The sequence below is a fragment of the Lutjanus erythropterus genome, chromosome 23 (assembly GCF_056507025.1).
Source record: "Lutjanus erythropterus isolate fLutEry1 chromosome 23, fLutEry1.hap2, whole genome shotgun sequence".
NCBI lineage: Eukaryota > Metazoa > Chordata > Actinopteri > Lutjaniformes > Lutjanidae > Lutjanus > Lutjanus erythropterus.
The window spans coordinates 19243338-19268900 of NC_139339.1; the positions used below are offsets into that span (position 1 = coordinate 19243338).

General features: G+C 39.1%; 1 protein-coding gene across 2 annotated transcripts in view; it reads left to right on the plus strand.

The window, feature by feature from the left end:
* dysf (dysferlin, limb girdle muscular dystrophy 2B (autosomal recessive)) overlaps positions 1 to 25563 on the plus strand; it is a 97027-nt gene that overhangs the window by 65068 nt on the left and 6396 nt on the right. For both annotated transcript variants that reach the window (XM_084713175.1, XM_084713176.1), the window contains 10 exons: positions 643 to 741; positions 8803 to 8931; positions 9530 to 9685; positions 9841 to 9932; positions 13387 to 13557; positions 14100 to 14242; positions 18793 to 18932; positions 19017 to 19105; positions 19255 to 19350; positions 19480 to 19621. In XM_084713175.1, coding sequence (XP_084569301.1) covers positions 643 to 741; positions 8803 to 8931; positions 9530 to 9685; positions 9841 to 9932; positions 13387 to 13557; positions 14100 to 14242; positions 18793 to 18932; positions 19017 to 19105; positions 19255 to 19350; positions 19480 to 19621 — 1257 coding nt within the window. The remainder of the gene's footprint in view (positions 1 to 642; positions 742 to 8802; positions 8932 to 9529; positions 9686 to 9840; positions 9933 to 13386; positions 13558 to 14099; positions 14243 to 18792; positions 18933 to 19016; positions 19106 to 19254; positions 19351 to 19479; positions 19622 to 25563) is intronic.

A 25563-nucleotide genomic window follows, 5' to 3' on the forward strand; every position in this document is an offset into this window, starting at 1 on the left:
GTTGGTTTTGTCCACTTTGTGCCTGTTCCCATCCTCATGTTGCCCGTTTCCATTGCCTCAGAACGCCCATATACCATGACCTTAATGCCACAGAGCCACCAGAGGCAATTTTTACTTGTGTTGACGTGAGTTGGCTACCTCCGTGTTGCCATGTGATCATTGGAAAAATCATGAAAAGCGGGTTATTCCTGAGCCCGGCGCTGCGCTGCTCTACAAATGCAGACAGCACTCACTACTGGGCTCTTCAGGTCGAAGGTCATTACAAGAGTCAAAGTGTTGAGTAGAATCATACCTGTCAGTGGTGTAGGCTCCATTTGAGAGTTTCTAGTGAGAGAGGAAATGAATTGTGAGGCAGTTTTTCTCAGTTTGTGTGAAAATAAAGATGGCATGGAGTGTAATCCAGTGCAAACATTTCAAGAGTAACAAGAAGTTGCGTGGTGAAAGATAAAAATACACACAATATTTGAGAAAAACACAGTGAACACAACAGACCCAAAGGCTTAAAAAGTATACACTTGAGTTATTTTCATCTAAATCTTTGAACACTTTTATTGGCTTTCAGTATACAGCTGCATTTAGATTCAGCACCTCCAGTCTTTTGTTTACCTGCCGACCTCTGACCTCTGAATATGTGACCAACAGGAGGAGGAGTTCATGGACTGGTGGAGTAAATTCTACGCCTCGACTGGAGAGAAAAACAAGTACGGGACGTACCTGGAGAGAGGCTTCGACACGCTGAAGGTAAGAGAGTGTGTGTTAAATGTGTCAGTCTTAACAGTCTGTCCCAAAAAAAAAAAAAAAGAAAAAAGATGGAGACGAATCGAGGACAACACGTAGAAGATGGACACAGTGCAGACCTTTGTTCCATTTTCTTAAAACGTTTTGCTCGTTGCCCCAAACTTCACCATTTAAATCACATTTTTGACATCCTGCCAGTCTCCTCCATCAGTCTGTCTCTCCATCAGTCTCCTCCTCCGCCTCTCTTCTCATGCCCTGTCCTCCTGTTCTCCGGGCGCCGTCACATTCCGGCCCCTTTTCCGAAAGACTCTGATGACTCATTCGTGTTGAATTCGCTTCAGGAACGCCGCAGTGGGATGGATTCAGAGAAAAGGCCAATCTCCGATGTTGGCGAGTCCGAAAACAAGGGATCACGTCAGCCGCCGTCTGTCTTCAGTCTCACTCTTTCAGAGTCTGCCACAGTTCACCCTACGTCCCAGGAGCTCCTCCGCCATCGCCCACGCTCTGCTCAACCCTTATCCTGATTCTCTCGGCCCAAACGTCGACCTTTTCTTCCACCGGGACTCAAAGCACACGTCACTCTTCTCGTCTGATGCCCAAACAAATGACTAATCATGTCAGAATTTGGCCTTTTTTTATTACTCTTAAATGAGACCTCTAACCTCTCCCTTGAAAGCCATTTCACATCAGTGCAGCAGCTTCAACTCCGTCCTCTTGATTTCTTTTATGTTCTTTCTCCTCCTTCATGGAATACTTAGTTCGCAGCTGTAAAATTACTTTTCTGCACAAATCGTTACATATCTGCAAAACAACTGAACAAGATCTGGAAAATAATATTCTGATGACTTAAAAATACATGTTACCTGCAGTGCTATTTATCCATCTAGATAGTTTTGGTGTGAGTTTCAGAGTTTTGGAGATAATGGCTGTGGCGGTGTTCCAGTATAATGGAACTAGATAGCACTTGATACTTAAAGTAGTACACAGACCTTGTTGTGAGCAGTTTGATGTTCTTTCTACAAAATGCATCACTGTGCAGAAGCAAATGTGTATCTACTTATGGACCAGAGGCTCGTGCTTATGACACCGCAGGATGAAAACAGTAATGCCATCCTCCTCATCTGAGCTGTAGCCTCTCATCTGTGAGTAGATGCATGCTTACGTCTGCGTGGTGATACCGTGTAGCTAATTTAGAACCTTTATATTATTAGTAGTATTGAAAAATGCCTTGTCATTTAATACCAAATTGCAAGTGCTTCAAGTAAATCTCATCAGTGGCTATCTAATGTTACACATTGTAGAGGCATTCTCAGAAAGAAAGTAGTTCCTACATGAAACTGTTCACAACAGGGTCTGGGGATTATTTTGAGTAACCTGGTCATGATTTCTGAAAAGACACGTTGCTGTTGAAATTTGTTCAGGTATTTTTTGGTGCTGAGTGCAATCTGGTTCCATTATATTGGAGGGATGGCAGACATCTCTATGGCTCATATCTCCAAAACTGGGCAACTTACACCAAAACAGTACAGAGGAATCAATAGCACTAAGAGAAAAATTATGTATTATTGATTTTGGGCTGCTGCAATGAACTGGCGACTTGTCCAGGGTGTACCCTGCCTTTCACCCAATGTCAGCTGGGATAGGCTCCAGCAGCCCGCGACCCTTATGGAATAAGCAGTTACAGAAAATGGATGGATGGATTTTAGGCTGGACCCTTTAATGCAAAAAAGCTTTAACCTAAAGTTTTGTGTTATGTTCATAAATTATCTGATCAGTTTTGGAAGAGGTAGTAAAATAAATATCCAACATTCAGATTGATCTCATGTAAAATGACCTTCTTACTACCAGAAATGTTCCACAAAGGCCACGTCATACAATGTAAAAGTCAATTTCTTTGTCTTTTTCCTCAGATGAAAACATTAAAATATGACTAAAGCTAAATGGCACAATGGAGAACAATAACTGCTTGCCCAATAGTCATTGACCCTTGAAAGGCTCTTTCCATTTAGCCATCTAGTGGGTGTATTTTTTTCGTTCAGGAAGCCTATTAAATGGTTTCACCCCTGCCGATGGAAACACATCTAAGTCGCCTTAGAGTTTTTGCGACATTTCAAAACTTTGCTCAAAATTCACTTGACAGTTGGATGGAAACTAGTGAAATGACCAATGAGCCACTGGTTCCATCGTCGTTTTGCCTCGGTTTCACCCTCTCTTCGTCTCCTCCTCTCCACCTACTCTGTGCCAGCGCCTCCTTTTTATTTATTCCCTCCCTCCTCTTTTCGTCTCCTGTTCCTTTCTTTCCTTTGACAACCCATTTAGTCAGATCTGCTACTGTCACAGGGAAATGAGCCACTGTTTCCAACCTTTCCAACCTCCTTTACCTTCCCCTCACCCTGCGCTGCCACCTCTTTTCTCTTTGCCCCCCTACCTCCTCTTACTCCCTCTGCCCTTTGACAATCTTTGGGTTGCTACTGTCAGCTGAGACACAGTTTCCAGCCTCGCTTTGACCCAAGTAAACTCCCTCTCTTAATATTCTCACCTCTGCCGTCGCCTCCTTTTCTGTCACCTTTCTGTTTCTGTTTCCATCTCCTCCTGCTGCTGCTGCAGAAGCTTTGCAGTTGCATCAGCAATTTAGCATTCTTGTCTGGCGCCATCATGGAGGTCCACTAGAAAATGAGGTATGGAAATGGCTAAATATATCATAACAAGCTCTGCAAATGAGAGATCCCTAAGAAAGTGCAAGAACTCATCCAACACAGATGATTACAGTAAATTATTTCAGGTCCATTTGTGAAGGAAATATTTAAAGTGTCAGGTAAAGTTGATTTGTTTCCAAACGCAGGATGTTGGAAATGAATGAACTCTTTCAACTTGAACTTTGAAGAATAACTTGAATCACTTCAGCAACATTTTGAATAAGTTAATTATACGCAGTTGCTTTATTGTAGCCTATTATTGATACAGGTGAATGTCCTTCATCAAGATGTATAGAAACAGAAAAACTTCTTGTTAATGTTTTTTAAAGTATACCAAATTAGCTGTTAGTGATTGCTGTTTGCATTGTACCCACGGTTGCACATTCTTGAGCTGCTGACCTTTAAAAATAGGAGACAGTTTCTTCACATAAAATTGATTTGATGTATCATTAATATAAACAGATAAAAACAAGTCAGAAAACTGCTTAGTTTACTGAATAGAGTGGCAAACTTTTTGCAAGAACTGTTAACCTTGAAAATGGCTGCCAGATGTTGCATGACATTACCTGAAACCCAGTTTTCTTTTCTCTGTATTGTTATCTTGCCTGAACCTGTTCAATGTCACCTCATTTCTTCTTGTCCTTTTCTTACCTTTTTTGTAGCAGACACTGTTAATCGCTGTTACTGTAAGCTAAACAGTAGAAGCTAGTTAGCTATTTAACTGTTAACTAAACAGTAGTTAAAACTTAAAAAGAGCTAAACAGAAAAATTGATTAATATAATTACATATAAAAGGAAGTCATAAAAGAGTTGCACATTTATATGAAAAAAGAGCTGTTGGCCTTCAAAATGGCTGCCAGAGGTTGCATCACATTAGCTTAACACCCAATTTTCTTTCCTTTTTCCTGTTTTCTTGCCTCAACCTACTCACTGTTACCTCATCTCTTCCTGTCCTCTCTTTTGCCTCTTTGTACTGTCTTTTTTAATCTCCGGCCTCTACCTTTGGTAAAGTCAGAAGCTTGCTCTGTCCTTGACTCACCCCTCTCCTTCCATACACTGACCCACTCTTCACCTCTCTTTTTCTTTTCTGGCTCCGACCTCCTTCATCTCTTTCTCTGCCTCCTTTCTTCCATGACAGTAGAATTGATTAATTTTGGTTCTGTCACAAAGACAATGCTGTGTACACCAGTCATTTAATGTTAGTTGCTGCCAAATACGTTAGCTTGACCTTAATTGTCACCTACCCTTAGAAATTACTTAGCTGACTGTTAGCGAAACAGTAGTTAAACTTTAAAAAGATCTAAACTTTAAACTAATTAATATAAACATAAAACCAAGTCAGAAAACTGCTGTGTTTATTCTGTTTATTATTACATTCTTGAACAAGAGCTGTTCATCTTAAAATGTAGATGGTCAGCTAAAGCTACAGAACTTATTGTCAGATTTGTTAGTTAATTAACAGTAGTTGAGCCAATTAGCCAAAACCTTCAGGTAAATAAATATATAATAATAATAATAATAATAATAATAATAATAAGAATAAGAATAAGAATAAGACAATGTAATGTCAGAAAACTGATTTATTCACTGAATTGAGTTGCACATTGCCTCAACCTGCCAAATGTCACCTCATCTCTTCCTGTCCTCTCTTTCCCGTCTTTGTACTGTCCTTTTTAATCTCCGGTCTCTACCTACAGTAAAGTCAGAAGCTCTCCCTGTCCTTGGCTCACCTCTCTTCTTCCTCACTCTCACCCACTTCTCACCTCTCGTCTTCTTTTCTGCCTTCAACCTCCCTCCTTTCTTCCTTGACAGTAGAATTGGTTTGTTTTGCTTATGTCACAAAGACGCCGCTGTTTCCATCCTTGTTATGACTTGGTTCACCTCTCGCCCTTCCCTTTCACCTCCTCCCCATCCTCCCTCGTTTCAGTTTCTCCCCTGGTACTGGGTTTGGTGCATGCGGATTGGGATTTGTTGTATTCCAATGAGCCAGTGTTTCCAGACTTGTCTTTCATTTGCATCATCCTAGCTTTCTTCAAGGCTTTCACACCTCTAACCTCTTCAAACTCAGCTTCACCTTTACACTAATGTTTTAAAAAGCATTTTCTTCTTTTGTTTTCTGTTATACCCTCACTATTCCCATGTAAAGAAGACAGCTAAACTATTTTGTCTTTAATGTAGTTGAATGTTGAAAGGAAAGTATTCAGATAAACTTGTAAATCTGATGTATTTTGATGTCTGAGTATTTTGAATGTCTCTTTCTTTTCATTCTGCAAAGTTGCCTCAGTCAATTTTAATTTAGGATTAGTGAAACCTTTCTGAGGCATCAAAACACCGACACCTCACCTGCTTTCTAAGCCTGCAAACTGGTAGCATCTTGACCTGCATCATCACAGGCTGACTAATCAGGATGAGGCACTGACCTTTCTGTTTCTCCAGAGTGGCTGCATGTCAGCTTAACAGAAAGCATCGGTTTTATCTCACATTTTCTCTCTTGGCACATCCCAGAGGCGACAAGCTTTCAAAACGTGTCCACCCAGGTGCCATGTTTCCATCACTGCCAGCGGAAGCTGGAGTTGATAAATACTTGTGACTACTGCAGAGTCATTTGACCCAGGAGTGAATGTGCATGTGCTCCGGGTTCAATCATCAGGCATCAAGTGATTTTACAGTTTCTTACTCTTACAAACAAAGATATGATGAGATATTCAAAAATATGGATTGTAGATATGTGTAAAGTTAATTTTAGGGGCCAGTGCAGAAAATTTACCAAAACTCTATTTTCAAAGAGTCAAGAAATATCCTAAGAAAAAATTCCCTGATGGAAAGTTGCTATTTTTATGAATTTAAAAAACAAGATAAGTGGTTGTGGACAAAGTCCAAGATCCCAGCTATTCAATTTTGTATGAATTGCTCCCCAGGTACAAAAGCCAAAAAACTCTTGCTGGCCTCACTGGAATGACATCATGCACATATAACTCACTTCTCTAGACTCTTAAAAAGTTTCATAATTATATAACCTTAATGTAATAACTGACCTTGTTTGCAGTTATCAATAGATCTACAGACATATTTTTTATAATGGTTGTAAGACAAAAAGACGTCAAAGCTGGTGGTCTTTCGGGGGATGCCCGTTGTTCCGACCACTGTTTCAAAACAGTTATAGTCCAAACAGTGTCCCACTGGACCAAAAGCCTATTTGCCCGACAGACTATTATCCCTAAAACAAATGCCTATTGCTCCCAAGACCTGTTAGTTCAAAAATACTCCAACAGAATCAGTCAGTGCTGTCTCACAGCCTACAGACTTTTGTCGTCTTGGCTGTTCTGACAAAATCAATCATGTTAATTATTAGTTATTAGATGTTTGGGTTAGGTTTAGGGTTTCTTTTGGAGCAACAGCCCCTTAGACCAATGGGTGTTTGTCCAATAGCCTGTTATCATGTAAACAAATGGGCTTTTGGTCCAATGGGACATTTTTCTGACTGTTAGTGTTTTGAAATAATCGGCCATCGAAACCATGGCATAGCAACGGTCATTGCGCTAAGCTAAGTCAGCTAGCTGCTGATGGTTGCTTGATGTGTAACATACATATGAGAGTGTTATCAATCTTCTCACCTAACTCTCAGCACGACAGCTATAGATCTATTTGTACTGAGAGAAAGAGCGTACTGAGTCAGTTTTCTATGCATGTATCAACCCTCCAACCCCTTGTGCTTTGTCTAAACCTTCTCCCCCCTTCGTCTTCCCTCTCCCTCGGTACTGGGTTTGGTGTTTCCAGACCTCTCTTTCGTTTACATCATCGCCCCTCATCACTCTCTCTTTGTCCTGTTCCTCCCTCCCCCATCCTCACCCTGCTTTTCCATCTCTTTCACTCCTTCTCCACCCAAATCACAGACCATATACCCTTCACTCCTCTCATCTCCCTCCTCCCTCATGCTCCTCATCTCCCCACATCTCTTTTCTAACTAGCCTCTTTGTTCTCCTTAATTACAAAGAAGTTACTACTTTCAAGGCCAGAATAATTGTATATCATATAAGAAATAACAGTTCCATACTGCAAAATTATGTGTGATACTGCGGCACCTATTGGAGACTTTTTTGGGGGATAAAGTGAATACTCATTTCCCCCACTGCCCTTGATAGTACTGTAGTTTTGCTGCTTCTGGCACTTGTAGTTTTCTGAGTCTGATGTAGTGAACCACTGTTTCCAGCTCGCTCGGTTGGAGTTCGCCTTCTCAGTGACTCGTTGCAGACCTGTTATTCTTCCATGATAGGAAAAGAATGAGAGAACGTGTGTGTGTGTGTGTGTGTGTGTGTGTGTGTGTGTGTGTGTGTGTGTGTGTGTGTGTGTGTGTGTGTGTGTGTGTGACCGATGCAAACAAACACCACTAATGAAAACGAATGAATCTTTTTGTGCTTTTGACACATAGACGTCCCTGCCCAAATACAGTATGTGCGCATTTACACACATGCACACACTCATCTTGTGCCAGCGCCCCTGCAGTGTGAGTGTAATATAGTGTTGAGTAGCTCTTGGCTCAAGATTAAATCCAATACCAGTGGAATTACACTGGCCAATACTCAGCTATGAGGCCATACAGAATGATGTGTGTGTTCTGTTGGCGACCTGATAAAGATTGTTAAAAATAAAGATGATCCTGATGCAGATACCACTGTGTGTGTGTTTCTGTTTAAAGACTTAACTCTTATGAGAAATATGTTGTTGTAAAAATTAATTATTCACAAGAACAGAAAACATGTTCATGTATAATCATGTTGTCACTCTTTCCTCTTTTCTTTTTTGTGTTGCTTCTTTACTTTTTCTCTCTGTTTTTCTCTCATTTACTCTTGTCCACATTTATCATTCGTTCCTTCTGTATTCCTTTTCTTCTAAACCCTTTTTTTATACCATGACAAAACGCATTCGCCTGTGTTTTCAGGTTGTCCGTCTGTCCCATTCTCGTGAACGTGATATCTCAAGAACACCTCAAAGGAATTTCTTTGACTTTGGCACAAATGTCCACTTGGACGCAAGGATGACCTGATTAGATTTTGTGGTCATTAGTCAAAGTCACTGTGACCTCAAATCCATCCCCTTTATTGTGAATATGATATCCCAGGAATGCTTGCAATGAAATTCATTCCATCAGGCAGGAACGTCCATTTGAACTCAAGGATAAACTGATCAGAATTTGGTGGTCCAATGTCATGTCTCTCTCTCATCTCTCATTCTTTCTTTCTATTTTTATCTTCCTGCCTTCTCCCTCATTTATTTTTTTTTACTTGAGTGTCAGATGAACAATACTCTCAGAACATCCTTAACAGAACTGTATGAGATGTGCTGAACTCTCATACTCACTCTTCCTCAGGTGTATGACCAGGAGTTGGAGAAGGTGGAGGGTTTCGAGGGACTTTCGGATTTCTGTCAAACGTTCAAGCTGTACAGGGGAAAGACTCAGGATGAAGGAGAGGATCCTTCAGTGGTGGGAGAGTTCAAGGTAAAAAAAGAAAAAAACATTTTTTAATGCATTATGTTCTTGTGCTATGCTGCTACAAAGCTAGCTTTTGGCTTCAAGAGTTCTCTTCATTTTGTTCTTTTTTTGTTGTTTTCAATTTTTTATGCTCTATTCTGTTCTGCTTGTTAATTGCTATATGATTCTGCATTATGTATTCTACATTTTATTTTATTGTGTTTTAGAAAATTACATTACATTGCATTGTTTTCTGTTTCCCTCTGCTATGCTGCATGACTTTAGGTTCTTCTAACTTACTGTATGTTCTGTCCCGTCCTCTACCTCACATTAAGTCACATCATGACACCTCATGTCAAATCAGTTCATTAAAGTTATGCCCCTTATTTTAATTGAGCAAGTGCAACAAGTGTAAACTGACAGGTGTGTGTGGACGTCTGCAAGCTCATCTGCTATATTGCATCATGTATGTGCATAAGCACAAAGTGTAAAAAGGCTGGCATATGGCATATTTCTTTTTCACTTCAACTGAATTTAAATGTTTTATTTCCCCTCTTACAGTTTTCCTCTTTAACTGTGTCTTGTCTTCTTTGATCCAACAAACACCCTCGCCGTCATTAACCAGGGTATGTTTAAGATCTACCCACTGCCAGACGACCCCTCCGTCCCTGCTCCGTCCAGACAATTCAGAAAGCTTCCTCCCAATGGCATTGAGGAGTGTTTGGTCCGAGTCTACATCATCCAGGCTCAAGGGCTGCAGCCCAAGGACGCCAACGGAAAGGTATGAAGGGATAGAGGAGAAAGTGAGAACAGGGTGGATAGAAGAGAATCTGATTTATTTTCATGGATAAATGCACTTTTTAAAAGAAATGCTCAGGGGAGGGGGATGAGACAACTAATGAAATGATAGAAAATCTCCTGCTTTGTGTGTTTCAGTGTGACCCGTATGTGAAAATCACTTTGGGGAAAAAGACCATGAACGACCATGAAAACTACATCCCCTGTACACTGGACCCTGTCTTTGGAAAGTACGTAATGTCCCTTTTAGCTTTCTGTCTGTCTGTGGTTGAGACCAACTGTCCTGACTTCCCAATACTTGTACACTCACAGACTATGCAGCCATGTTTCTGGGAGAGAGTTCAGTCCATCTCCCATCAAATTTTATCCCCGGGGTCCTTACAGACGTGATGTGATGACCGTGATCACATCACCCTCCTTATAAACAATGTCGACAAGGGATCATTCTGCAGTTTCTAATGGTGGACATTTGGATTTAGCCTGTCTGTTTGTCTCTTGTCTTTTACGTCTTCACCTAAAGCTGATGGGTTAAAGTATTTCTTCACAACTGAAATGTGTAACTTCTTGTTAAATGGACAAACTCTGTGGTTTAAGCCTTCACAGAGGTGTGGACTCATGTCACATGACTTGGACTCGAGCCAGACTTGAGTCACAAATTTGATGACTTGATTTGACAAAAACAAAAAAGTTGACTGGTCTTTGACACCAATAACTCGTGACTTCACTTCGACTTGAGCCATTTGACTTGAAAATACTTGATACCTACCTTACCTTTGAGGGAAACTTATATATGTTTGTATAGACGTAATGAGGAAATGTTATTAATTAGCATACCTGGGAAGTCACAAAAAGGTTAATACTGAAAATGTTCACTAACAATGTATTTTATTTGTTTTTCACCAAAACAGGCAATCTTGCAATAACGTATGCAGTTGTTGTGACAATAGCATTATGAATTTAGGTTTTACATTTATGAATATATAACTGAAATTATGTTCTCTCCCTAAATCTAAGCAAAGTTCTTTTGTTGCCTAAACCTGCCCAAAATCACAATCTTTCCTTGCCTTAACCAAGGCGCTTTTGTTGCACGAGTCTCGGCGCAAACTTTGGACTGTGGTGTTGTAGTCCTGCACTTTATAAGCATGCTATCCATCCCAAACAACTCCCTGGAAATACAGCATGTTACATTAAAGAAAAGCTGTTTGTGAACATAATACAGGCAGGAAATGATGTTTGTCACCACAACGTAATTATGAAAACTATTTAGTATTATACAAAGGTAATTTCTAGGAGACAAGGTTGGGTGAAGAGGGCATTATGGCTTGTTTAGGACTCAAAACTCAAAGTTTAGGACTTAGGACTTGACTTCGTACTTGTTAGTTTTGACTTGGGACTTGAAACAAAGACTTGAGACTTAGTTGTGACTTACAAAACAATGATTTCATCAAAATCTTTTACAGACCACAACAGAATTTTCTGGGTCAAGTCAGGTCAGGAACCCTTTGATTTGTGACAATGCTGTGGTTAAAACCTGCTGGTAGGTTTAAGGGCAAAAAAGACTTTAGGGTTAGTGAAAGATCATGGTTTTGGTTAAAAAAATATCACTCTCACAAGATCTTTTGTGGGTCTAGGCACAACTGAAGTTTTGGGGAAATTTGCTGGATCAACTCACAAAAAAGAGCTGTGGGTCTGCACTGATCCCTTGTTTCTGAGCTCTGGGTTTGGGTGAATATGTGTAGGGGTCATATTCAAGCTACAACCAGGTGTTAAGTTGCTCTTAGGCCCCTATCCTTTCTTTCTCAATAGTCTGCTTTAGTGGTGCATGTCTCCAACCCCTCCAACTCCTGAAAGTCTGGGGCTCCAAGGAGAAACACCTGTTACCTTGCAGCCTTTTGGCTTGTCTCTCCTCTGAGGTCTTACTTTTTCAAGTTAAATGTGTCATATTTAATTGTGGTTTTAGTCTGAGACTTAAAAACTAATAAATGGGGCTGCTATGCTGCAAAAAATCCCCTCAAGGTTGCTCTCATTCTCATTTAATATGTTAAATGATGGGTGGATTTTCTCTTTCCAGACCAAACACATTACTCTGCATGAAACTAAGGCAATCTTTTCCATGAATACATCATATAATGTACAGTAAGCTTGACTTACATGCTTGAATTCAACAGGTTGACTGATTTAATTTGTGCTTTTTAATATGTTAGATGCTATCTGATGATTTTGTGTCTCATTCTCCTCATCGTTTCCTCTGTCTTTCTCTCCCTCTGGACCTTTTCATTTTTGCACCAGTAGGGGTCGCTGCACTCACACTGATCACAGCATCTCAGCGCGTGTCAGAGCTCAGACTGCAGGCTGCAACCTGCTCTCAGTGTCTAACTGAGCAAGCAGTCGTACTGAAAACTCTTGACATGGCATGACTTTTGTTCTAATTTTAGAGATCAAATTCAAAGTTCTTTCACCTGGACATAAAGGTGTAGACTCTGTATCTGCCTCTGATTTACAGTACAATATAGCTGTAAAGAGGTATGGAACAGATTTCTTCTTATTCTCTTCCTTCAGGACATTCAATGTCTTCACTATTTTTATGCTCACCTAAGTGGTTTTGTCTTTTTTGAAAAAGAGTTAATGTGCTTAATGGGAGATGAAAAAACTTTTACTGAATGAGTTCTGACATAGAGAAGAAGTCATATGATACCAGACGATGGGAGTTCTCGCCGCCTACCAAACATCTGGGAATTTCTAAATGCAAAGTAGTTGCTTGAATTGTGGCGAGAACGTTTTTAAACCAACCTATGCCCCTTTTTTCATGGACATGTCTTACCAGACTGGACACTTTCCCCTCACTGTCCTCAGTAGTAAACACACTACTTTACCCAATATGAGAGCCATGTTTGGATCCTCATAGAACCTTTAAAAGGTCCCATTTGGAACCCTTTCAGAGACTCAACATAAAGGGTTAGAGCTAGAACCATCTGTGAATGGTTTCACCCAGAACCCTGTACAAGACGTTCTACAGAGAACCCCTTAATGTTTAATGTACCACCCAGAACCTTGGGGATTCCATGCAGATCCTTTCCAACTTCTAAAGGTACTAACAAGAACCCAAGCAGGGGCTTCTAAGAGAACCTTTTTTATTCCATGGGTTTTATCTGGGAATGACTCGTTCTCTATAGAGAACTTTTTCATATACCAAGGGTTTTATCTAGAACCCACTCGAGGGGTTCTACTAAGAATCTCTTGGCCAGTGTTGCTAACAAGGGTGTTCACAAGAACCCATCCAGGGGGTTCTATAGAGAACCTTTTTTATTCAAGTGTTTTATTTAGAGTCCACTCTGAGGGTTCTACAGAGACCCCTTCTTTATTATGGTACAAAGAACCCTTGATGACAGTTCTTCAGTGATTTCAAAAATCCTTGAAGAACTCTTTCTTCTAAAAAGTGTTCTTCAGAAGCAAATGGTGCTGGGTAGAACCTCAGCCCTTCAAGAAGAACCCAGTTGGAACCCTTATTTCTAAGAGTAAATATGGGTATTATATGTGTATATAATACAGATGTATACAATATATACATACATATATGTATATTGGTATAGTACTGGTGTAACTTTAAGGTTACTGGTTTTGGAACTATTACTATTTTTTTTTTTTACTATTTTTCTCTCTGTTGCTGCTTCTTTTCTCCTTCAGGATGTTCGAGCTCACCTGTTCCCTCCCCCTGGAGAAGGACCTCCGGGTCATGCTGTATGACCATGACATGCTGACCAAAGACGAGAAGATCGGAGAGACGGTCATCGACCTGGAGAATCGCTTCCTGTCCAAATACGGAGCCTTGTGTGGCCTGCCGCAGACCTACTGTGTGTGAGTAGACTCATGAATTGCCTGATCAGCCAAATATTTATGTCGTGCACAATCATGACTGTATTCTGAAGGATCTCTGCGATTCATAATTTTTGAAAATCCTTGTGAACATGATATCTCATGAACACCTTGAGGGAATTTCTTCAAACTTGTCACTAATGTCCACTTGGGCTCAGGGATGAACTGATTAGATTTTGGTGGTCAGCAGTTTCTATAACCTCATATTCATCCCACTCCCATTAACGCAATATCTCAGGAACTCTTGGAGAGAATTTTTTCAGATTTAGTATAAATGTCCTCTTGGACTCATGTACTGAACTGAACTGAGTAGCTATTTTTTATAATCTTAATCATCTAAAATAAAAAAGAAACAAATTAATATTCCTATAAAGTAAAAGAACATGGTCACCAACAGGCAGATGGACTGAATACAAAAAAGCTGGAATATATCTCTACTTTTAGGTTTAAAACCAGTTTCCTGAGGACAACAGTGTCTTTCTCTATGTCTCACACACTCTCCTTCCATGTCTCTTGCCCATTAGATCGGGGGTAAACCAGTGGCGAGACCAGCTGACACCCTGGCAGCTGCTGCACAGAGTGTGTGATCGACGAAACCTGCGAAAACCTGTCTTCCAAGACAATGTAATGCACTTCAGAGGAGATCAATACACCGCTGCAGACCTCGGTGAGTGACGAAGGCTTAGAAATCACCCAAATAAATACTACATATGTGTAGTAATAAATGCACAAATGAAGATTTGAGTGTGCAAAAACAGAGACGTATCACTCTGCTACTCACCTGCAGAACTTCTGCAACATCACATTATGTAATAACATCACATTATATAATAACTTGACAGGATGTAATGCATTTTCCCATCATTATGTAATAACACCCACAATGTGTTACACATTACAGTGGTTATTGGGAAATGTGGGAATTCTATTTTTTTATGATGAAGCAACTGCACAAATATTAAATAAGACCTCTATGACCAATAACGACTTGATATCATCTCACAAACATACAATTTCAGGGACTTCATGTCAAAAGCCAACCTGGAAAAACTTAACGCTTTTATTTCTAGAAAGGCTGACTGCCGCGGAGGTAATTTAACAAAAAAAAAACTTCCCAAAAAGACCATCTAAGAGCTCCAGCTTATTCAGTATGCAGTTACCGGAGTTTTTACAGGAAACTAAAAGTCAAACCACATAACCTTGATCGATTCTTGAGTCGCAACAGTGGCTTCCTGTCAGCCACAGACTCAAATGTAAGGCAGTGCTGCTTGTTTATAAATCAATACATGGAGTGGGACCAAGTACAGTACAGACACAGATGTTTTCTTTAAGGTGGGTTGTTTGAGTTCTGTAAAAAATGTTAAGCTTATGTTGTATTTTAAGTTTTGTTTTCAGTGTTTCCCATCATGACTCACATAATACATAACTATTCTTTTGAATCAAACTCTGAAGTTTTGAAATAAGCTATCTACCTAACTAAAGTTTGCCAGCTGATGATCTTTTGTTGAAATAATTTACTTTTCTTCATAAGATAAACTTGAATCTCTGAGTTTTAGAAATCCAAGAAGAAGATTTGTCATTATTTGGATACTTAAAAATTAAAGTGTCACAATTGAAAATATTAAAATATGAAGCAGTATTCACTTTACTTTCTTCACTTTTTCACTTTAATGAGTGCACTCAACCATTTTTGAAAGTTTTAGATCTCTAAAACTCAAAGATTCAAGTTTGTCTTAAGCCATACTTTAAATTATTTCAACAAAACATTATTAGTTTAATGTTTTAATTTTTCTTATATTGTCCATGTTGCACCTCCTTTATTCATCCTCTGTCTGAAACACTGTTTTGGCTCCTGTCCCTCCTCCCGTAAAGCCAAGTCTGCTCTGATTGGTCAGCTCCCTGCTAAGGAGAGAAGGCGCTGCCTACTGTGACTCACTGGGTATTCAGTGGGCGGGACGGTCACCTATTTAGAAGTTTTGCCAAGCACTTTGTGACATCATAAGGGGAGGCAAATCTGACTGGTGCTTTGGAACACACATTTTCTAAAAGATGAAGCAAGCAAACAAGAGAGAAGACGGCAGTTTCTCGTACTTTGGGGGTCTTTGGAGACACGTTTTTGTTGAAAAGTCATGAAAAAGTGTAATTTCCATAATATGTGACCTTTAACACAAAATCTATATAAGTCAGTTGCCCTAATATTTTGAGTTTTCACAACTTTTTTTGTTTTTATAGTGTAATGTGTTCATGTGGGTGTTATTACATAATGAAATGATTTTTTTTTTTTTCATTTTATCAAGTTATAATATGATGCATTGTTATACAACCTTTTAATTATCATTCAGTGTGTCTTGTATAACTGGAGCCACTGTGAACTGAAAACAAAACTAGAGAGAGTCAGAGGCTGAAAAGTTTCATGTGAAAGGCAGTTTGATTAAGGGACGATTGGCGCCACTGAACAGTCTCTCTCTCACACACACACACACACACACACACACACACACACACACACACACACACACACACACATTCATATTCACACGCCCTTCATTGCTGATTGACTCAGACGTCATCAGACCTTCCACCATTAAAAGAGAGTCAGTTTAATGAAAATATAAGCTGCACAGACTCATATCGTTCACGTCTTCCTCTACATTGTGTGTGTGTGTGTGTGTGTGTGTGTGTGTGTGTGTGTGTGTGTGTGTGTAGTGGTCAGTAAATTCACAGCAAATAAATCACTCTGCACTATACTCCCACTCCACCCATATCTCTCCCTCTCTCTTTTCTTTTCTTTCTCCTCCTCTCCACTCTCACCTCTTTTCTCCACTTTTTATTCTTTGTTGCCCTTAATTTTCGTTGCCCACTACAGACACACACTTTGTTTAGCTGTTTTAAGCAAGCTGCTAACCTTCCTAGCTTTTCTTTCCCCCTCTGTCTTTCTTTTCATATGTGGGCATTGATCATTGGGCTTATTGGGATTTACATGCTCAAAAATCACACATATGTTTTGACACTCTGCAGCTATTTGCCTGTTCTTCAGGATTTGACCTCAAGATTGGGTAATAATGTCAGTGTCACCTTAAGGCCCCGATGGTTTCATACAGTATTGACGTGTGCTGTGCATGAATGCGCTCATAGAGTGGTATTCATTGAACATGCTCATATTTTTGCTGAACAGTGAACTGAACAAATCACTTAATCGGCAAGTGTTGATGTGATATAACTGTTTCTTTGATCACGAAGTCTCATGTTTCTCTGTAATTCTGTGGTTTATCAGTGAAGTGTATGAACTACACTGCAGACTGGAGTCTGCTCACAGTGAGAAACACAGATAGATCCACAATCTCCAAACATCTGTATCTATGGACGCCCATTTCCACCAAAATGATGGAAAAAAATCCTGTAAGTCATTGTGATGAGAATCTCAAAATAATTATTTAATATTCAAAAATATTGACTATATATCTCAAAATAATGAGAAACTTTCTCTCTTAAAAAAGTTGTCAGATCAATAAATACTCAAGTAAAGTACAGATACCTGAAAAATCTACTTAAGTACAGTCACGAAATATTTGTATTTAGTTACTTCAGACCCATAGAATGGCAACCAAACCCAGATCCCACTGAACTTTTCCCAGATCAGACCTTGAGTGCTCGGGTTTGGGTGGACCAGTGAACACCTATAATTTGCCTGACAGTAGTGGATGGAAACATGCATCAATTTTCATGATTTTTGTTTTCTTTTTCGCAGATTCTCTGAAAATTTGGTTAAAATATGAACTTCATTTGGATGAAAACTTGGTTAATGTCTTCTAGTTTTCTTCTCCGTCATTCTCTTTCTGTACTCTTTTCCCTCTCCTTTCTTTTTCTTTCACTTCTGTTCCTTTCTTGATCTTTCCTTTCTGCTCCTGTTGTTTTTGTCCCCCTCATATTTGTATGTCCTGTTTTCTCCTCTATGCTGTGTCTTTCCTTTTTTCCATCCTTGTGTCTTTTGTTTCTTTGCTCCTCAACACTTTCTTACCCTTTTCCTCTCTTCTTCTTCTTTCACTCCATTTCTTTTCCCCATCACTCCTCTCCACGTCTCTATCTGCCTCCTCCATCTCGTCCTCCACCACTAAAACTGTAGGAAAGGAGGATGGAAGGGGGGAGTTAAACCACAGGACCACCTGAAAAGCAGAGCGATGAGATAAATATTCAAGATTCATTTTCACCCCGACACACACACACACACACACGTTCCATGGGGCTGGTGCGATGCGAGGTCATGGTTGTCGTTATGGTGATTTATGGTACAACTCTGAGTGTGTGTGCGTGTGTGTGTCAGTGAATGTGTTTGAGCCAACGTCAACATCGTGGTCGTCTCTTGGTTAGCGAGGAGCCGCCGCCGTGTTCGCTTTCCACAGTTGCCGCGGTTACCGTGCGTCAGCCTGCTGTCCGTCAAAAGTGGTTGCTAATTGGCCAGGAAGCTGCGCTCGTCTTCCTCTCCTGCCTCTGAGTTTTGTTTTTTACTTTCGTTCTCTCTAGCCATAACCTTTCTTCTCTCCTGTCTTTCTTTATTTAGTTTGTTCTCAGTGGTTCTTCTTTTGACCTCTTTTTACTCACCTTTTTCTGATGTCTTCTATTTTCCTTTGTCTTATTTTGTTGAATTTCCTTTCCTTTCCATTCCTTCTTTTCTTTTCCTTTTGTTTGTTTGCTTTAATCTTGTTTGAATTCCCACCCTTTCCCTTCATATTGTTCTTTACTTTTTTCCCTTTTTTCATTTTGTTTCCTTTCCTTCCCTTTTGTTCTGTTTCCTTTTATTTGGTTTCCTTTCATTTCTTTTATATTCCAATTGTTTCATTTGGTTTTGTCCTTTCCTTTAATTTTGTTTCATTTTGTTTTGTTTTTCCTCTCCTCTCCTCTCACACTTGAGGTTACTTTAAGTTTACAGTCATAAACTTTTGACATTAGTTTGATATTTTAGTTGTGCTTGGAAGCCGCACTGATTTTCCTCATTCAGTTGTGATGCAGAGACCAATGAATGGCTTAGAGTGTATTTGTGTGTGTGTGTGAATAATGAATAATTCCTATGTGAACGGCTCTCCTCCCAGTCCACCCAGTATTCTGTGTTTCCATTCTCCACTCTAAGAGCTTTAACAGCCATGTAAAGAGCGCTGTGACCTCCACTTAAACCTTGATTTGCTGTTTCATATGCCTGTGTGTGTCTGTGTGTGTTTTCAGAGGACGGAAATGTGTCCAAACATTACCTTGGTCCATTGAAGGAGCGACTGTCCCTCCACATCTTGAGGAAACTGGGATTAGTACCTGAACATGTGGAGACCAGAGCACTGTACAGCCCACTGCAGCCTGACATAGAGCAGGTAACACATGCAAACCGTTAACAAATATGCATTTTTCCTTTGTCCATTTCTGGCTTCTGATTGGTCGTTGTTGCTGTCCATTAGGGGCGTCTGATGATGTGGGTGGACCTGTTCCCCAAGTCCCTGGGACCACCTGGACCCCCGTTCAACGTCACACCACGCAAGGCTAAGAAGTAGGAACACAATTGTCCATCAATTGTCAATCTATCAATATGTCATTTAATTAATTAAGCACTGACCACTGGATAAATTGGTTTTACTCATTATCAATCCACCAATAAATACATCAATAGCAATCAGAGGTGTTTTGATTCTTGGTCAGGTTCTTCCTGCGTTGCATCATCTGGAACACCAGTGATGTCATCCTGGATGATATCAGCATCAGTGGGGAGAAAATGAGCGACATCTACGTTAAAGGGTAGGAGGAGCACGTCAATCAATATTGTTACTTTAAAAATCAATGTTGTGACTAATCAATTAAGAAAAAAAAGATTAATAACAACATGAGCATCAGCTCACAGTCGTCATCTGTTTTATTATTTATCAGCTGGCTCGATGGACACGAACACAACAAGCAGAAGACGGACGTCCACTACCGCTCGCTGGGCGGAGAGGGAAACTTCAACTACAGATTCCTGTTTCCTTTCCACTACCTACCAGCTGAGCAGCTCTGTGTGGTCGACAGGAAGGTAAGAAGGGACGGTGGGAGGGGAAAAATGCAGCTTTTTGTCTCTCATCCATCATACGTCTTTGCTAAATAATGCTGCAGCAGCAAAATGAAACATTGTACAATGACGTCCCCATGACAGGCTGTTAATTTTACAACCACAAACCAAAAGAAACTGTGATGGAAGCAGAGAGCAGTGATAGAACCTGAGTGCATTATAAAAATGTTCGCTACAGTGAGACACCTTTTTTAAAGAGTGACGTTTGTTTAACCATAAACAGCTGTTTAATCCCTCTCGCCAAACTCATCACTTTGCAAAACTGTCTTTTTAACATCATCGTCGTCTCATCGGGTATTTCATAACTGAGCTATAGGAGGACACACACTTTTACTTCCTCTGTCTGTGTGAAAATCTGATGTCTTCATATCACAGATGACGAAGAAAGGCGTTAAAACAAGAATCTAACTGGTAAATTCAGTGATACACTGAACTGGAAAAAGAGAATGATTCATCAAATTTTCAAGGCTAAATCTGATTCAACTGAAAAAAAAATCTTAGTCGGGGAGGCCTAATGTGTCCACATTAGTTGTTATCATTTGCAGCAAATAATAAATTATATTTTTAGAGACTTGGGTGGCTCTCCTATTAGATTTGTTGTTGATTTACACGATGATCTCAAAGCAGGTCTAATCCCCAACAAAACCCAAAAACAGCTGTGAGGTTGTGCATCATATTTAGCAAGTTGATCCTATGTTTTGTATGTAAAATCTGAATGTAACTGTTAAATAAATGTATTAGAGTACACATACCTCAAAATCATACTGAAGTACAGAATAAGAGTAAATGTTCTAAGCTACTTTCCACCTCTGGACACAGAGCTCCATTGTTGTCCAAAAACTATTAAAAACACATCAGTGAGTCACTCTGTTGCAGTCGCTGATGTCTTCCTTCATTATTATGAACACATGATAAATGCAGATCAACTTGCCTCAGAAAACAGTCCCCAGCGTATCCACCATCTATTACTGTTTGAATAAAGTTTGTTAAAAATCACTAACCAGCTGTTTTAGGAAATCATAATGATTTATAAGATCCCAAGATTCGTCTTCAAACTGGGTTGGAAAGTCACCAAGTACTGGGAGATGTTACACATTGTTGGCTTTGGTCTCTTTATAGATTCTTTATTGATATTAACAAAAAAAATATTGAATAGACATTTCATCTTATTCTGTAAAGAACTTAAAGTTTCTACCATATACAGACTGGAAATCAAGTATTACTGAACCTGAATATGACCCAAATCCATCTGTTGAAAACAAAGCAAAGACATATTTTGTTATGTGACATAAGCCCACATACTTGTAACTAGTGTTATTTTGTACTTGTGTCACTTCCAGTGTTTCCAGTGATCATTTTCTGTGTGTTTGTTTGAACCCGGTCAAAAATAATTTATCAACTAATCCCTTCCAAAACTAAATATATATAAGCAGCAGATGTACAGATTTTCTGCCCCCTGAATGATCCACAGTGGCCTCCAATTAACAAAAATAATGAAGTGACATCTTTGCAAGAAAGAGGGGTGAATTAGATGTTGTTGAATCTCTGAGACTCAACAGAAACATCGAGTGAAGAGCTAAAACAACATCACACTGAAAACTGAAATAACAACACGGCTGTCATTTGCTTTTCTTGGCGCGAACACGAGCCTCTTTAGCCGTCCGCAACTGACATGTTTTACGACGGCGTTCGCTCGCTCGTAGCAGCATCCTCAATCAGTGCGCAGCTGAAAAGACGTGAGGGAGTTTTAAATAAAAACGCTGCTGGGCGGAGAGCGTTTTACTCCAAAACAGAGCCGGAGCCAGAAAACTGAGTTCATGAAGCCAGAAAACTCAACGGTCGGCTGGTGATATACTGACTGAGTCACAGGGGCTGATCAGCAACACTATCAGCGCTCACACTCGTTGTCTTTTTCAGCTCGGAAACCTTAATCTTTTAGTACCCTGTCAGCTCATGTTTTTTCAAGACATATTCAGACACACATACAAAATGAATGAGTGTGAAAATGTTTGGCAGTTTATTTAACACCCCAAATTCCCTAAAATCCTATTAAAGTTTAGTTGGAAAGTTTATTTGCCTCATGAAATGAGAACCGCATACAGAATGTGGCTGATAGTGGGAGGGCAGAACATGTACTGATTTTTGGCCACTTCAGGTGTAGCCTAAATATCTGAAAACACAGTACTGACTTATAGTGGTAATACGGTATTAAATGGATATAGCCAACTTGATAGCCAACAGTGGCATATTTACACACCCAACAGATAAAAAAGTGCGATGTTTGACTTTCTTTTAGCTCTGTTTTTGGTTTCCACCAACTCCTGAGGGAAATATCTGCCTCTTTAGCTGCTAAATGCGCAATCATGTTTACCAGCTAGTTGCTAACACTATCTGTCTGCTGTTGGCTGTGTACAAACGCTTTATCAAACTTTATCACTGAAAACAAACGCATGAGAAACCAAAACAATGTGCTAAAACTTGCAAAAAGCTCCATAGAGTTGAGTCGGGTAATTATTATTTGTTTTAATATTGCACATAGTCCTTGATCTATTTTTAAAATAAATAAATTGATCATAGCAGCTTTAAGGGCACTATATGGGTTTTATAGAAAATCCTGGTTATTAATAATACAAATAAATGTCACATCCTTTAGATTTCACCAGAAAAAAATGACATGAGTTCTTTACATATAAATCAGTCTACAATCTGTCAAAAGAAGACACATCTCCTTATAATATGCAACACATTAGCAATACAAAACAATTAATACATGTAAATTCCTTCACATAGTACATTTAGGGTCCAATAAACAGAAAGCAATCCATGTGACCAAAATAAAACTTCTTATTTATCTAAAACAAGAGTGTAAACAGGTTTGTATCGCTAAACAAACAAGTAAATAAAAAGATAAAACTGTGCTTCGCTAGACAATTTCAATCCACAAATATTTTAATATTACTTCACATTACCTCAATATAAAATGAGGAGACATTGTTTTTCCTAATGTAGAGTTTTTAGAGCTGCAACTAATTTTGATCATCGATTAATAGGTTGATTATTTTCTCAATTAATCAATTAGTTGTTTTGTCCATGAAATATCAGAAAATGTTGAAACATGTTGATCAGTGTTTCGCAAAGTTCAGATGTCTTGTTTTGTCCACAGTCCACAAATATTCAGTAAAGAAAGCAGAAAATATTCACGTGTAAGAAACTGAAATCAAAATCAAAATAGCTGCAGATACATTAAATGGCTGATTTAGAATAGAGTCATCATTGCAGCTCTAAGTGTTTTATGTTCTTTGTTAGATTTATTAGTTTGGTCAGATCATTTCTTTTTTGTGATTGATTGATTGATTGATTGATTGATTGATTGATTGATTGATTGATTGATTGATTGATTGATTGATTTGAAAACAAAAACATGATCAAATTTCCACCTTTTTTTTCACTAGAGGCCCTGATAGTGATTTGGCATCTGCACTGTGCATGGGAGTATATCAGTCTTTATTTTAAAACTGTATGTAGTGTTTTTACTAAATGTAATCTGATTTTATCTGTAACTGTAATGGAATACATTTTTTTATCCACATTATGTAATCCTGTTACATGTAATCTGTTACTCCCCAAACCTCCATCAAACAACACCACTTAATATTTTGAGCGAACAAAGAAAGTGAGAAAAATCATTTCTGTAAGCACGTGATAATTGTTTTCCGCTTATTAGTAGTTTTTCTTATTACAATGCACATATTCATTTTATTTAACAATATATAAATTTGCATTGTCGACGATTTAACTGAACATTTAGAGCTTATTTGATTTGAGAGAGTAAAAAGAGATGGAGACAGATGGATGGAGGAAATGAGGGAGAAGACTGAACAAGACTGTACTTAGCATGCTGGCAACAAAAAGGAAGTTGATTGATGTTGTTAGATATTGCAGCGAGCAGTTACACACACACACACAACACCCACACACACTCACTCATATACAGCGTCCCACCCCTACTCATGACAGCTGTGGAGTGATAACTTAATGTACTTGGACAGAGTTTGTGGATAAAGTGAAACACACACACACACACACACATACACGCTCACACACACACTGACTGCGTACATGCTTTAGCAGACACAGGGTGTATTGTGTTTACTTTGTGTTTGCGTGTGTCGTTATGAAGTCTGAGAGCATGATGTGGATTTAGACTCTGATTTAGAGAGTTAGTGTGAAGTCATAACACAGGCAGCGCAGACGAGTCCATTTGTCATTTAAACGTACAGACGCAGAGAGCAGCTTTCTGGTGCCAAAATCAGATGTGTTGCGAAGCAAAACGCGACACCATGTTTGACCTGCTGAAAGTCATATTTGTCCCATTATAATTGCCATAATTGGGGGTAAAAGTACAGAAAATTCTCAGGAAATTCAAAGCCAAGCATGTCTGACATTTTGAGTGGAATATTCAGAGGAAGATGAGGAAAAACTGAGTTCCAGACCACTGAGGAAAAAGTCAAAGTTATGGTGTATCAAAAGGACAACACAGTGTATGAAGCATAATAAAAAGCATATAAAGGGGTGTCCTGCTCTAAAGTCATTTGTGTTATTTCACATCATGAGAAAGTATATAAAGTCTGGACTGTGTCTCAAGACGTCTGTTTTGATTATATAATGTTTATTTACCCCTGGATAGGCATCATTTTAGCATTTCAAAATAAAATGTTTTTCAAATCAATCATCAATCATACCAAAAGTATTCTCATCAACACAAAGTTTGTAGTTTCCACTTCCACAATATTATACAAATAGCAACAAGAACACAACGAAATGGGGCTGGGAATCTCTTGGCACCTCATGATTCAGAAGACTACAATGAAATTATAAATCAATTTTTCAATCTGTGATCACCTTCTCCATTATTATTTTAGCATAGTGTCCTCGTGTCCCCTTCAAATTAATAATAGCTTCCATACGCTTGCACACACTTAGCCATCGTCATCAAAACTCCAGAAGTGACTTAGTTTAGAAAGTGTTAGTAAGCTTTACACACATGCTTACGTCTGTCATGTTTTACCTTCCAGTTCAGCCGTCTCACAAAAGGATAACAGGCAATCTTAATGTCAAAAATTCGGTTTTAAAATTTCCACTTGTTGACTTTTCTGCATTAATTCATAGTCTTTCAAGTGAGAACCACGGTGCATTTAAGAATACACGTACACATGTATTCAGTGATCTGTATACTTAGTAATAACATCTGAAACTTGCTTATATGATCATGGAATTTGCAGTTTTGTCAGCATGAATAGAAGAGTTTTGCAAGTCAGTTTTGCATATTGAAATTCAGTGTTATAAGAACTCAGTCAAAGCAAATATAAATACTGAGCTGTATTGCACCTGAAGCCCTGCTAACCATCAGTTAATCAGTCAAAAAATAAAGTAAAATAACAATGAGAACATATCGTTACCTGACATATTATTGTTACATAAAAATAAACATATCTTTTTATCAACTGCATGTAGAGATAGAGTGAGGAGTTCAGACAGGGCATCTGCACAGATCCACTCCAGGATTAGATCCAAAGTTTTAAACCCATCGAGACCTTTAACTGTGACCTCTGGAGGCTCAGAATAGAGACCGCTGCTCCTTCATAATAAAAAGAGCCAGCTGAGGTTTTGAGAATTGATTTGGATGCATTCTGCTGTCAGCACGACCCAGACCAGGATAAGAGCTGGGAAATAGATGGACAGATCAGTCTCATGAGCATAAATCAAGACAGACATTAACGCACTGTGGGTTCCCCCAGTCAGCAGGAAATCAGCATGTGGGGACTCACAGATCGAAGTTCAAAATTGTTTCTTTAACAGAGAGAAAGAAGAGGCTGTGAAAAGAAAGAAAAACCACTAAAAGCTTC